The following is a 15,403-nucleotide window of genomic DNA, read 5'->3' as shown; positions in this document are numbered from 1 at the left end:
GGTATATGGGTCTGCTAGGACAGCGATCAAATGCTAACCTCAAGGTCTCAAGCAAACTCATTTGGTTAACATATTTGGTGGGATGACACTGGGCCTCCATTCAAATACTGACTCTTCAACTTCCTTTAGAATACAAGCTTCCTCTGAGGCATCTGGAACAAAAATGAAAAACGTACTCAGTAATGACGGGCGAACAGAGCGGTGGGAGTGGTATTCAGGCTAACCTACACTTTATTCAATGCAAATTACAGTACCGGGTAACTACTTCTCTGAACCATTTTACACAGGAGAACAGAACAGTATTTACAGGGAGAGACATTTAGCATAACCATCACAGGAGGAAAAACAAACAGGTCTGTTTTGGATGAAATTCTATATATATATATATATATATATATATATATATATATATATATATATATATATATATATATATATATATATATTAAAAAAAAAAGTCAACAGGCATTCAAGTAATAGCAATGTCATAGTCGTTTTTTTGTCTGTAGTTATAAAGTCTCTTATAACTGCAACAGCTATACACAAGTTAATGTCCGAATGTGCAGCAACCCATTTTTCTTCCCTTTAGTTTCAATGAAGTTCTTCTTTTATAAAGCATTTTCATTCAAATCTGTGACTGACAGGTTATGATCATGTCACTTGTCCGTGATCTGCGTTTCGTAGTCGTTTAGGAAGCGACGTATTTATGGCTGTAGGTTTTAAAGACGGAAAGCATTTACATACGCTTACATGTATTATTTATATTACTCTTCTTTGAATTATGTACTTAGTGCTACATGACATCTCTCCCTTTGAGTGCTGCTGAAAGCGTTATGTTACAGCTTTGTAGACACTGAAAACAGAAGAAAACAAAACAAAATATCAATCATCTACTTGTGTAATACTTATTGCCATAGTTGATTAGGTAACACTGCAGTGCATGACATCATTTCATATCCCTTTCTTAATGGTTAGCGGCTTAAAAAAATAACAATAAAAAACAGACAACAATAAACAAAGAAACAAACGAAAAAATAGCTACTCTTTAAAACTGATTAAACATGTATACCCTTAAAAGGAGAGGTTTTCTTTTCTGGCTGGAAGGATAAAGCTAACAAAGTGTTGAACTCTGTGCCATAAAGTCTCTCATTATGATAAAACTACAGTGAGGGGAACGAGGATGATAACCTAAGAGCACCATTGAAGGGATAATGACTGTAGTCTAGCAAACTCTGGGGTTATAAAGCAGCCTCTGGATCAGTCTGTACTTCTCAACTCGTAGTACGTGAGACAGGGATAGAGACAAAAAATCTGAAAATCTGGTGCTGCGTTTGTGCTGCTGAAGCGGGATTGCTTAAATAAATATTAGAAGTTATACCATTAAGTCAACCTGAGCTAACATTAGATGATGACGGCTATGTGAAGGCAACCACAAAAGAGAACAAACAATGCTTGTGCACTCTCTTCATTCATCAAGGTGTTTAAAAAAAAAAAAGTTTTAGGAGCAGGTTTTTGCCTTTAAAACAGTCCAGGAATATCCAGCTCAGGTCTTGCAAGGTCTTACTCCAGCACAGTGTGATGATCTACTTTGAACACCTAAAACTAGTAAGCATGTTCTTCCAGGACCAGAGCTGGACAACCCTGAAACAGACCAAAAGTGAGGTCATTTGGGGTTTCACCGGTATCAGCAATTTATATCATGTTCCAGCACTGACTGCCTTAAACAGCTTGCAGAACCTTAACCAAATGTACATACAGGCCCAGAAATACAAAAAACAATGGCACAGGCAGCAAGACCAAGACTAGAGAGAGCTGTGTACTAACAGCCAGCAGCAGCTAAAGAGGATACAACAGAAGCAGAGCAGCAGCCTTTCAACAGCACTCCAGGGAGGTCCATTACGCTCCGAGAGAAAGTCGCCCTGTTCGCACCAGGAACCTGATCCAGGACCAGCTCAGCAAGACCCACCTGAAATCTCTAAGCTTAATGCTAACAAGAGAGCACAGAAGATCAGTGGTCTCAGATCAGCAGCAAACAGGCAACTCTAGATAGATGCTGCCTGCACGGTGCGGATAGCTTCTGTTATTGTGATCACAATCTCTCTCTCTCTTTTTTTTTTCTCCATAGTGGTTTTTACGAATGTGACAAGAAGCAGTCTGGGCGGAGAGACTTCAGAAAGACACTACACTAAGTTAACGCCGCCCAGCAATGCCGATTCACAATGATCTCTTAATGCTATTTTAAAACAAAAATAACCCCCCACCCTCCCTATTCCCCATCCCCACGACCTTCGGCCTTTGAGAGTCTTACGACGGAGGACGTAAAACAGGTCAAAGATCAGCAGGAAAGGCTGAGTACTACAAAGAGCAGGACAGAGAAGCGGCGACATAAAAGAATCAGTGGAAGCAAAGGCACTCCGAAACCATCACATACACTCCACGGCCGCGCCTGCGGCTCAGCCTGCCGTTTTGAACTCTATGGCTGGGGAAAGAAATGTATGTACAGTTCGAGACCAAGATGATTCGATTCAGCCTTGATCTTCGCTTTTGAACTTCTGTCTTTGTTGTTTGTCATCGCTTGTTTTACATACATATACACATTATATATATATATATATATATATATATATATATATATATATATATATATATATATATGTGTGTGTGTGTGTGTGTGTGTGTGTTAATATACTTTTTTCTTCCTCTGCTCACAGATGCCTCGAGGGGTCGGCGCGTTTTAAATACAGTAGACATACAACATGCGTGCTCATGCACGCACATACACGCACTCACGCCAAACTGAAGCGTTTCAGGGTGACTGTACACAGTAAACGAAGGGAAGACTAGCATGTGGAGGAGGAAAGATTAAAAACAGAGGTATACTCCTTCAAACACACTTTTAAAAAGAACAAAAAAAAAGTGGGGAAAAAAAAAAGAATAAAGCAGCATACCGTTGAAGCCGAGCATACAACATACATCAACCCCACAGAAGTGAAAAGGCAACGTTATAGACAAGGTATTTCACAGGAAACGAATATACAGTTCGCAAAGCCTTGGAAATCTGCTCTCGCCCACTTGCAGGTGGAAGTAGCCCTTATTAGCTGATCTGGGATCAGTAAACCCAACCCAAATCATATCCTTAACTGTTATGATGAAGAAAAACTGAACAAAAATTTAAAAAAAAAATACACCGATTGTTGTTTATACATCAGTCTCTGCCCGTCTTATTCCAACGTACAACCCAAGGAATACAATCCTAGTTCAACGCCTTTTCAACGTTTTACTTGAATACACTGGGATACGCTCCTCAGGGGAACCAAAAGACTTCGACCACAAGCTGAGAACGATCGGTGGGTTCGCTTCAACTGTACTGACTATCGACCACACACAGGCAGGTTGGCAAACACTCTTACTTTGTTCTCTTGGGTCCTGCACCAAAAGGGCAAGGGTCGCAAGGCTGGGGGCTAAGGTGAAGAAATCCGCATTTGCTATTAATTACTAGACGGGCAGCAACAAAGGCTACTGTGAACCAATCACCCTTTAAAAAAAACAAACAACAAAAAAAATATTACAAGTCGAAGGAGACACACAAAAACATCATATCTGTTGCTCTACATATCTGTATCTCTATTTAAGCAGACGCGCGTATGTATATATCATCATAATGAAACTTCTCCACAGTCAATTCCTCATGTCCCCGAGTCAAGAACTGACGCGAGGCTCTTAAAGACATCCTTGTGTCCTTTAGTATAAATAAATAAAAAAACAACAATAAAAATAAAACTAATGGCGAGGGTAAAGGGGAGAGAAAGTTCGGTTGGTTTGTCCGTGTCTCATCATGAGTTGAAGTTTTTTTTTCCCTTTTGTTCTTTTTTTGTTTTTTGTTTTTTTATAATAGCCACGCCCCTAACTTGGGGGAGCAGGCGTGGTTAATGAGCAGCATCATGGGGGTTGGCCTGTTGAGAGGTGGGTGGGGCTCAGGTCGAGGGGTTCGGGCCAGAGGCAGAGGCAGCATTGGTGGTTGGGCCGCGTTCACCGCTGCTGGCATCTGAAAATGAAACAGAGGAAAAAGACAGCAATCAGTTAGGACATGTTTAGGCATAGGTCTGTCTATGGGTCTATGAAGATGGTGGCACTGACCCGCTGTAGACGAGGCGTTTGAAGGAGGAGAGGCTCCGGCCTGGTTGCGGGCGTGTGCAGGGATGAGTATGGACGCCAGCGAAGGGTTACTGGACAGCTCTTAACGAGACAAACCAACATCACTAGTTATTACTCAACTCGAAAAATCTAAAATATTCAATGCCACATTTTTAGGAGACCTGAAAAGTACAGTTCTGCAAAAAACAAAAATAAATAAATAATAATAATTTTTTTTAATAATAATAATAATAATAATAAAAACAACAACAACAACAATTTACATAGCCTTCCCCCCCAATGTAGCTGATCTGAGATTCAGATAGCATAAAGGTGGAGTACAAACTTTAAAAAGACTTCTTATAACAGAAAACTGAATGCCATTATATACTAAACGTTTGGTGTAGTTTTTAAAACACTGTGGATCAGTTTCCCTAATAGAGATCAAGTGTAGCCCTGGACTACACAGCACTCTGAGTGGATATTTTCCACTGTAAGAAAAATAGTGTCCCCGTCTTACTCCATTTATGAAAATAAATCTGCAAAAAAAGCCTGGTATGATTTTCCTAAATTTGTAACTTCACAATAAAAAGCAAATTTTATATGTCCACTCTTTCAGTCAACAGCAGTTTAGACTTGCCCATTCATGCCAAAATGACAATAAGTGTTTCAGTCTGGACTGCTTTTTAAATGAGGCACAATACATGGAGCCAATCAGAATAAAGCTTATTTACATACACTCATCTTGGATATTTAATACCAAAGTGAGGGCGAAAAAAAAAAGAAAAGAATTGTGACTCTTGTACTTGTACCATAACAAATGTTCTAAATGGATCTCAGGGAACAAACAAAACACAAGAAAAGAAAGGTAGGCTATGAGCCCTTATATATCTTGCTACTCTTATTGCATCCAGGAACATAAAAAAAAAAAAAAAAAAAGAAGTAAACAATACCAGGTTTGTCTTGCCTGATCAACTCTATCCGAGGAAAGGAGGACAAATACACTTAAGTCAACTAGACTGAAATGGCCAGCTTACTAAACTAAACCCTATAATCAGAATGTCAAGATCTTCTAAAGACCAAGAAATATGATAATGTAATTTAGTATAATTTTGAAAATATTTTAAATGGCAAAACGGGTCAAGCATTTGTGTACCCTGGGTGGTGAAGTTGAAAAGTGGGGGTCTCTCTCTGCCGTTGGGGAGTTTGAGGGTTGGTACGCGTAGCTCATCAAAGAAGGCGTGGGCGCAGGCCTCCAGAGGAGTAAGGCGTGCTGTGGGCGTGTATTCCAGCAACCGAGAACACAGAGCAATCGCCTCGGGAGGGGTCTTCGGTCTGAACACCTAACACACATACAAACACACAAAGTGCAAGTGAAAATCAGGGGATTTAATATTCCACACTTCACCAAACAAGACTAAACCATCAATTGTATTATGACCCCAATGCCACAAGGGGGTGCTGTGATATCTACCAACATCCTTTTCTGATTTTTGGATTCCAGTTACAGCTAAGACACCAAACATGGTCAGAAACAAGTTTGGTTTCAAGCAAGAGAGACAGAAAGAACACTAAGCAGCGGTGTTCTGCAGCAATGACTGACTCACCTTAGTCCACGGGTGGGCTTTAATTTGAGGAAACTTGAACTCAGTATAGTTGGGGTTCATCTCACGGATCTGCTCACGTGTAGGGGTCCCCAAAACCTACAGAGGGATGCATTTTCAGAACCTGCTCAATGATCAAATGCCTTGAATACCTTACAACCCAATCAGCTACATCAGGTTTTAATAATGGATTCATTCCTATAAAAAGACAAACCAACCTTGATGATTTCGACTAGCTGGTCTACCCCACTGTCCCCTGGGAAGATGGGCTGTCCGAGCAGAAGCTCAGCTAGAACACAGCCAGCCGACCACACATCTGTGGAGTAAAGACGCATAGAAACTGTGTCAACAGACAAAAAATACCCACACTACCATATGTTTAGTACCCACACACTGTCTCCTGAAGATAATGTGGGGTTACCTATGCTGGAGGTGTAGTCTGTGGCTCCAAAAATGAGCTCAGGGGCTCGGTAGTAACGAGAGCAGATGTAGGAGACATTGGGCTCACCACGCACCAGCTGCTTAGCACTGCAAGAGGAAGTGAAAGAAAGTGTTTGAGAGACCACTGAGAATTATTCTTCAGCAGCCTCATGCCATCACCACCATTTAAAAATGCATTTCCATTATACTCTCAGGTTTATGCTGCTGCAAGACTGACTCACTATGGATCTTATGAAAGCAATTAGGAGTACTATGGCCAAGAAATACAGTGCATACTCTCAAATTGCGGCTAAGGCAACTTCAATAGAGAACTGAACACGCTTGGAGGAGAACACTAACTGCCAGTTGGGGGGGGGGGGGTGTTTGGGCATCCTACCCACTCAGAGAGGATGTGACCCAACATCCAGTTCCAGTTATGCTGTCTGGATCTTCCAGCCATGGATGGCTTAATCACCAAATATCAAACCTGTGTCCTCCAGATGATAGTGCCTGCTTTATTATAAAGCACAACCTGAAAGCTATGGTCCCTCCTCCTGCATTCTCCACCTACCTGCCAAAGTCACATAGCTTGAGCACAGCAGTCTCGGGGTCCAGCAACAGGTTCTGCGGCTTAATGTCCCGATGGCAGATCCCGAACGAGTGGATGTACGCCAAACTCCGGAACAACTGGTACATGTACAGCTGATGACAGAGAGACAGAGAGAGAGACAGAGAGAGACTTAACTTAAAATCCTGCATATTGTGAATACAAACTTCTGCTGGGAGCAGCTTCACTGCAATTCATCTCAAATTTATTCTGGCCCATGAGCTGACGTTTTGCTTGAAACACAGCCACACATCACACACCATGCAGTCTCTTTTCTCTACTAACTTAAATACTTATGACATTCCCTACAATATTATTATTCTTCTAAATGTCTTGTGCTCAACACTAAACAGAAAGTGGTTCTCTATGGTTGAAATATGCAACTAACAGATCTTAAACGTGTCGTGCTCATTCTTACTTCTTCTCTTATTCAACATAATATTCAAGATCTGCACTGCTTAAAGGTCCCTGGACCTCCTTTCTCATTGGTCACAATCATTGAGAAAGTCACCTGAGCGTCCCTGCCTGCATAGTGGGAATTTGCTTCCTCTAGGACACTTGATCCAACTAATCAGCTACATCTATGTCTGAGTTGAAGTACGTCTGGGCAGGGAATATGATAAATAAGCAATGGTCCGAACCATTTAAGGCCAGTTCAGAATTTTTTAAAATGTTGTAATAACATGGGAAAGCAACGCAAAAGACACAAACAAGGGATTTTATCTGTATATGTAATGTATGTGTAATAGAGTGTATTCATACCTTTACATAAAGCATGGGAAGGATCTGCTTGGCTCTGCTGTAATGCCTGGAAACTCGGTAGACAGTCTCTGGAACGTAGTCCAGCACCAAATTCAGGTACACTTCATCCTTCTGCAAGTCAACCAAACAGAAAGAAAGAGAGGGAGTAAGGCAGTTTCTTCCAAACCAGTGGGATACACTGTGTGTCCAAATGTTTGTGGACACTCCTTGTAATGAATGCATTCAGCTACTTTATGTTGCACCAACTGCTGACACAGAACTGAACTGTGGCCGTGTGTGTGTCCATAATAAATATTTTACTTCTAGCATGGCTCACATTTTAAAGCCAAGACACCTAATTTTATAATTCTAACTTAAGCACACCGAGTTTTCCCTACAGACACCACTAACTAAATATCCTTACCCTGATTAAACCATCATCTATTTCCAGACTCTAAGGATATGACTCATCAGACTGTAAAACTACTCTTTTGTCACAGTGTGTGTGTGCATGTGTGTGTGTGGGAGGTGGCTTAGTCTCATTGACACTTCTTTTCAAAAATCTTTCTTTTGCTGCACCTCTACCTTACATTCCCCTTTCCTGTTTTCTGGGAAAACACACTCCTGTTGCAGCCTGGACTCAGAATCCGATCCCCTGAATATGATGAGTCACTTTCTGCCTCACAACAGCAGCCCCTCAATTATTCTCCTATTGGCTGTGCGGTTTGCGTAGAGCCCCACGATTGGCTCCCTTTACCGTTCTGCGCTGAAAGGCGGCCTATGATTGGCTGCAGGGGCAAGCACGCTCTGTGATTATCATGATGACGGCTGAGGCGCAGTGTGCAATTCACATATCCAGATTAGGTTGTGTGAATGTGTGTGAGCGTGTACATAAGAGAGAAAATTAGACCTTAAAAGACCCTAAAAAGTCACACGAGCCAAGTCAGTGAAAGGATTTCAAAGAAAGTACGCTAAAAGTCATGCTTAGTGACAAACAATAAAGTCAGGACAAATGTGAGCATTTCACTACACCTGATAAATTTCACAGAGGAGCAAAAGACTTCAAAAGGTCCCTTCACTGCTCTGTGTTTCATACTGGCCTGTTTTCCCAGACCCAGATTAAGCCTAAAGCTAGTCTAAAGGTGCCAGTCCGGACTTTGGAAAGGTGCCTCGGACAGCGGTCCAGACCAAAAGACTAAAATATGGCCCCACCAAAAAAAGTGGTCTCAGGCAAACAGATCAAACTGAACCATGGTTCGATTCGTTTACAGCATGAACACCTTTTTAGGATGCTTCGGACTTAAGCAGCAACCATGGGAATGCAATCTCTCATTTGGTTTAAACGATTTTAAATACTCAACCCCATCACCACAGAACCTTACCAGGGTTCACCTCGGAGAGGACATACTCTGAATTTTGATGGACCACAATTCAAATGAGTGGAGTGTTCACACCTTAAAAAAAGACCAAACTAGAAGAAAATAATGGGACAAAAGTGTGGCGTCAATGGTAACGTACCACTTATCACAAATCATGTGAGTCTAGGACCAACAGGTCTCAATGAACCTTTACTCATTCAACCCAGTCTAGTAGATATGCTTTGTATGTGAGTGAATGTGTGTGAGTGCATGTCTGTGTCCAGGAAGGGTTACATAACTGAGCTGACTCTATATGTAGGTCAGGACATACTCTGAACGGTCAGCCATGGCCCCATCATCAGGGGACAGAACAGAATGCAGACATGACAGAGTATACCCCTTCCTACTGGGTGAGATGGGTACAGAATTGTGGGTCTCTACTTCTGTGCCAGGTCATCTCCATTCTGCTGTGCCAGACTCCACAATTAGATCACACAGCGGAAGCCGGGTGCAAATCGGAAACATGGGTATATGGGCTGTAACAGTATTAATTATATTAAGCTTGTTCTGATTCTAATGTTATGTAACCTTTTGTACTCCAACTCCAGTAACATTGTATGCTCTCGACTAAGGGTGGACGAAATGATAAAAATAAAGATAATGATACGTAAAGATCTCTTCCAGATATTCGATATGTACCACAATATTTCTGACATATCAAAAGTCACAAAAAGCTCTTAGCACAATGACTAAACGGTTCTATTTATGATTTATGAAATAGGGATGTCCCGATCAGGTTACTTTGGCCCTCGGCTGAATCTCTTAATGATGTTGCTAATAAATACTGAAGTAAAATCCCTTTATTTTGCGGAACAGTTTCTATAATGAAACATTCTGGACTGATTTCTTTAGTTTAGTAGAGCCTTTTCTTAAAATGACTTTTATAGGGTTCATTCAGCTCACAGTCCCTTTAAAACACTGCAGTCCAAGCACTTCCTGTGTGTAGTGGTACACACTCCGGATGGATATTTGTTATTGTATGGTCAACTACTGATGGGAAATAACTGGTTTATAGTGGGTGAATGTGCTGTGATTGGATTTCCATAGTGCATGTGTGTGTATTAGCATCAGTGATAACCTTCACTCGGATCTGAACAAAGAAAGGCGAGCAGTTCTCCTGCTGGTAAAACTGACAGCTTGAGCAGTAGCTTTTATAAAGGTTCAGATATGATATCATATATATAAGTTCCACTGTAAAACGTTACCACACTGCAGACTCTAAACTCTTATTTACCCTCTGAGAAAATCCTTACTGCTGCAGTAAAATCCTTAATGCTGTTCTGAACACTGTGGTTAAAACAAACACTCATAACTGGATTGGAATTAAAAATGATAATATGCCTTGATTGGCCAATATTTCGATCCAGTGAATCGGAAAAGGACATCCCTAAATGGTCAATATTCTAAAAGTACAGATGATGTCCATCACATGCTCAGAAATGTATACAGTAATCATACTGTCCACTATATAAATATCATCTACTTTATCCAACTTGTGGCAGTAAGGCCTGTGGATAAACTATAGCATGAAGACCTTTCTCGATTGCTAAGCCATGTAGATTAGCCAGGGTTACTAGATTTTATAGAGGTTTACATATCAGCATCAAAACATACAGGCTATACATGAAAAATACTCAATATTGGTGTCGTCTCTATTAGTTATCCTCTAGTTCTGTGATTTTTCTTAAAGATCACCACCCCCCCCCCCCCCCCCACACACACACACACACCTCCATCTTTTTTCACATACTCTTACACACACTCACTCCTTCCTCTCAGCCCCAGTTCCAATCTTTTTTTTCTCTTTTTTTTTTTTTAAACCAAGAGGGCAACGGAAAAGCCCGCCCCAATTGTTAAAGTAAGAATAGCTCTTTACCTCACAACTTTGAGTAACTTTACACCCTTGGTCTCCTGCCCAGTGGAACTTTGTCCATGTGTATGTGTGTGTGTGTGTGTGTGTGTGTGTGTGTGTGTGTGTGTGTGCGTCCATCCTTATAAACCTTGTTCTAATCATGGTTCATGATGAAAGGACTCTAGCTGTCCAGGAAAGGCAATACCACTGACTGATCGCATGGGTTGGAAGGCAGTTCAGAACACTCAGGCAAACCACTGAGCCACTGAAGGCTTTTTCAACAGTCTCAAAACTAAGAGCTACTTGCTCGCAATACATTATGCTTCCCCAGTTAATGCCCGATTCGCCTTTTAAGACACACACTCTCACTACGGATATTGCAGACTGCCCCACAAATGCTCATTGGATGAAAACTGCCACCTTGTATATTCCTCACACTGAAAAATTGGCTTTTTACTGTAAGGCTATAACAACAAAAACTGTCAACAAGATAAGTTATTGATTAGCTGGCTGGATGTTTGCATAGCCCCTGCACATCACATGACGAAGGCATTGTGCAAGAGTCAAAAAGTCAAAAATAAGTGGCAGTACGGTGAGCAACAGATACAACAAAAGAGCTAAAACTGCAATCAAAGGTCAAAAACTGCACGTCACTGTCCACTTTCAGCTAATTCTGGTTTAGGTTAGTAAACAGTACAAACAGGGGCAAAGTATACATTTTAGTGAGCTGTTATAAGAGGTATGAGGCTGGTCTTAGAACGTTCTCCCACTGAAAATGGCTTGGAAATTGTTTAAATACGGTGTGGAAATGTGGACATAACACAACTGGTTGTTTCAGTGTGGGTTGGTAGTACCAGACTTAATTACATGAGCTTCCAAAAAACAGAGAATCTCTCTTACAGCTCAGTTTTTATTCCTTAGGTTCGAGGTTGGATGGGCAAGTGGTACATGACAAAACTGGTTAACAAACTCGGTTTACGAGTGCTAGGAAAGTTGTAAGTACAAGATGATGATGTCTTAAGACTCTCTATAATTAAAGATGGCCTATTCTTTATTTCCAAACCAGCTTTACACAAGTTCAATATCTACCACCATGAAGCCTTTAGGCCCATCACACTAGTCTTGCTGCAGTGTCCACATTACTGACACTGAAATGGTACAGTTAGAAAAGCCTGAAAACATACAAACAACCACACACACACCCACACACCCACACACAACCACACACACACAACCACACACACACACACAACCACACACAACCACACACAACCACACACAACCACACACACGTAATCTTCTGGTTACTGACTAAACAGGATCTGTGGTGGGCCTTATTTGACGTCAACCAGCGTCCAATGTCCGCTGATAAAAATAAAGCTGCGCTAACAACCACTTGCCTATCAAACATCCCCCACAGAGCTGTATCTGACTACTGTTACTGTCTCAGTTAGGTTTGGATGTTGAAGGGTTACCTAGGATTTTCCCTTGTTAAAGTTTGACACTGACAGTTGGTCATCCTGTAGTCATTCATCAGTGGTAACAGGACGCTGCTGGATATTTCTGTTTGCTAGACTGTTCACAGTCAAGTGAGTGTCACTGCAGTGCTGAGATTGACCCACCATACAAATAGTACCTGCTCTGCGGTGGTCCTGACTATCTGCTGAAGGGAAACACATTCAAACGCCTAGAGTTGCACAATTCCTGTTAGCATTCAGGTGCTCTTAGTCACACTCTGAATTCTGGCTAAAGATGTGTGTAAATGAGATTACAAAACTGGACATCAGTTCACGACAAAGAGGGTAATCTTTAACCACCGTCCTCTGCAATTGGGGCAAAAGGGCAGCATCCTGTGGCAAGTCATTAATCTGAACATCCGACTCAGTGTTAATATGATTATAACTATACTGCCTCTACCAGAGACTGTAACTGTTTGACAGTTTTGCAGACATTAAATCATAGGTTAAAGGTAAGTGAATCTCTATAGCAGAACGTGTAAAGGGCTTAGGCTTTCGCTTGGTAAACCTAAAAAGAAAATGTAGTTGCTGTATCTCCTAAAGTGATGACTGACAATACAAAACCAGTCAATTTCATAGTCACACAGGGGCTTAAAGAAGCCATTAGTGTGCCCTGATACCATGTCTACTTGTAACTGCTGCTACAGCAGCAAGTATAGTATGTTCTATGTGGTTGGTTGTCTTGAGGACGATGGTCACTAACATGCCTCTAATAACCCCTTCAAGAAAACCACAAACTGCTGTTTTCCTATGAGGGGGAGGGACGAAAGGTTTTCTGAATTCGCCTGACACCATGCAATTTGGACTGAAGGAGAATGAAGAGGAGAGGCACTCACCTTATCCCCACTGGAGTAGAAGAAATAGCGCAGGCGAACAATGTTGCAGTGGTCCAGCTTCCTCATTATCTGCAGCTCACGATTCTGCATTGGCAGGAATTGACAGAGTTTAGTTAAAAGTTAATACTACCTGAAGTCAATACCAGTGATCAAAGTAACAATAAAATCCTTCAACACAATTTGTGTACATTTCTATTTTGTCTACACACTTTAAAGCAACATGTAGCATTTTTACCAAACTTCAAAATCACTGTGATGCTTTACTGACTTGTAATAGAGACAGTAGTGTCCATGTTGTTGCTACTCTGGACGAAAATTTGTAGGATAACATACGCAAGAACTGCGTGACCCTGCGCAATTCTTATACAATTTTATATAAATATTAATCTACTGAGTCAGTCCACATGCTTCTTGGTTCTGTATCTCTCAACTTGTCCAGAAATGCATGTGTACTCAAAATGAGGAAACATACAGAGCTCAAAATGTGAGGAAGCAGAAAAACAGCAATTCTCACATAATGCTGCTTTAAATAACAATTCAAAAACAGTAGTGATTTGAACCATGTCCAGACATCATCTAATGTAGGCACTCAGCCAAGCGCAGCCAATCCAATTTCAGCACAAACCCAAAGTCAGGGCAAGTGTTCATGGAATGCTTTATGGCACAAATACAAAGCACTACATAAAACTACTAGTCAGGACACGCATTTTTGACCCAGTTTTCTATTCTTACCTTGAACCTCTTGTCCTGCAGGACCTTCTTGATGGCCACCAGCTCTCCAGTGTCACAGAGCTTAGCCTGGTAGACCACGCCAAACGAGCCATTGCCAATGACCTTGGTGTCTGTGTAGCTGACTTCCTGAGGCCTGTCTGGACCCTGCCCGGGGGTTGCTCCCACCGTCGTCACCTTACTGCCATCTTTATCTCCTAGACAGAGAGAGACAGACAGAGAAAATGTTAGTCTATTTAACCATGTATGTAATTATGAAACATCAGTAATAACTTCTCCATTGGCAGTCAAGCAGTATTGGGCTGGATTCCAGCAGAGCTAGCTAATTTTCCTCCTCTAACAGACCTACTAAACCTGGAAATTAACTGGTGAGTTGAATCCGGTGTGAGCACAAAAGCAGGAAAAGCACAAAAAGTTGGCCCTCCAGAATTGCCCACCCTTTGGTCTAGATATAAAAGACCCCTTTAAAGCTTAAAGCCACGCTGCATTTCTCTACATTGCCATTTGTCTTTTGAACAACCCAGTCAGCTGCTAATAAGGGGGAAGTGTTACTACAAGCATTACTACAAGTGCTTTCACAGTGGAAAGGGGTAAAAAGTAAAACCCTCCTGTGTCCTTGAGTGACGCGCTCATGCTTGTTTGGAAGTCACACTTCAGTGGGCCCTTAATTTCACACAGAATGCTTAAAGCAAGTTTCCTCAGCAAGTGTTTGACAACACGACAATATGAAAATGAAATGAAATATGATGGTATGTATGAAGCATCAACCTTCATACTTGATCCTGGGGTCATATGAGGATAAGGGGGTTCAATGATTTCAACACAGTATAATACAGGTGTGATTGCTGTTGATTTACGTAGTTCAACATCTACACAAATCAAAGTCATGTCCAAAAACCTCCCACATGTTCTATAATTATGGCCAGAATGGAAAGAAAACACTCATCATTTGAAGGAAAGCTCATAATTTGTGCTGTACTCCAGAATGGTACCATAGTGCTTGGGCCCCAGTGATTGCCAAATGCAATGTAATTTGATGATGGGAACTCATCTTTCATAGGAATCCCAACAGTCCCAACAGTTCATAGACACATCACATTCACATCAATTTCAGATTAAATTATTAAAATACTGATTGTCTTGACCACTGATTAGGACACAACTTGACCATTTATTGACCACTGTTGGAAGGCTATTAAAGTCTGAATGAGAAAATGAAAGCTACCTCCCCACTGCTTCCCAGAATTCTAAAATCTACACGATTTAGGCAAACAGTATATTCACCATTCAAAACAGGGAATTTAGCAGAAAAACATGATGAATGTTTCTATGATGATGGGCATCCTCTAGGTCACTTATTTCTTTTTACAAAGAGTCAATAATTGTGAATAATTTGTGTCAGACCGCTGAACACATTTTGTTGCAGTCTGCAACAAAACTTAGTTTCCCCAAAACAGCAAATTCACAGGAGAAGGAAAGAAATTAAATAACCGTGAATGTAAAAAGAACCTTTTGTTACCATGTCACCATGTCTTTTGTTGCAAT

The 15,403-nt window shown here is 41.2% G+C and overlaps 1 protein-coding gene across 2 annotated transcripts in view; it reads right to left on the bottom strand.

Annotated features, from left to right (window-relative positions):
- Nucleotides 1-202: 202 nt before the first annotated feature.
- The window catches only part of gsk3bb (glycogen synthase kinase 3 beta, genome duplicate b), a 31,547-nt gene continuing 16,346 nt past the window's right edge, over nucleotides 203-15,403 (bottom strand). For both annotated transcript variants that reach the window (XM_072657024.1, XM_072657025.1), the window contains 10 exons: nucleotides 13,862-14,055; nucleotides 13,130-13,213; nucleotides 7,528-7,638; nucleotides 6,730-6,860; nucleotides 6,160-6,266; nucleotides 5,957-6,054; nucleotides 5,742-5,837; nucleotides 5,291-5,477; nucleotides 4,138-4,236; nucleotides 203-4,045 (listed from right to left, as the gene is read on the bottom strand). In XM_072657024.1, coding sequence (XP_072513125.1) covers nucleotides 3,975-4,045; nucleotides 4,138-4,236; nucleotides 5,291-5,477; nucleotides 5,742-5,837; nucleotides 5,957-6,054; nucleotides 6,160-6,266; nucleotides 6,730-6,860; nucleotides 7,528-7,638; nucleotides 13,130-13,213; nucleotides 13,862-14,055 — 1,178 coding nt within the window. In that variant the 3' untranslated portion in view covers nucleotides 203-3,974. The remainder of the gene's footprint in view (nucleotides 4,046-4,137; nucleotides 4,237-5,290; nucleotides 5,478-5,741; nucleotides 5,838-5,956; nucleotides 6,055-6,159; nucleotides 6,267-6,729; nucleotides 6,861-7,527; nucleotides 7,639-13,129; nucleotides 13,214-13,861; nucleotides 14,056-15,403) is intronic.

Source organism: Salminus brasiliensis, chromosome 15 (genome assembly GCF_030463535.1).
Source record: "Salminus brasiliensis chromosome 15, fSalBra1.hap2, whole genome shotgun sequence".
In the NCBI taxonomy this organism is placed as follows: Eukaryota; Metazoa; Chordata; class Actinopteri; order Characiformes; family Bryconidae; genus Salminus; species Salminus brasiliensis.
The sequence above is the reverse complement of the archived record's forward strand: the minus strand, read 5'-3'. Positions and strand labels throughout refer to the sequence as shown.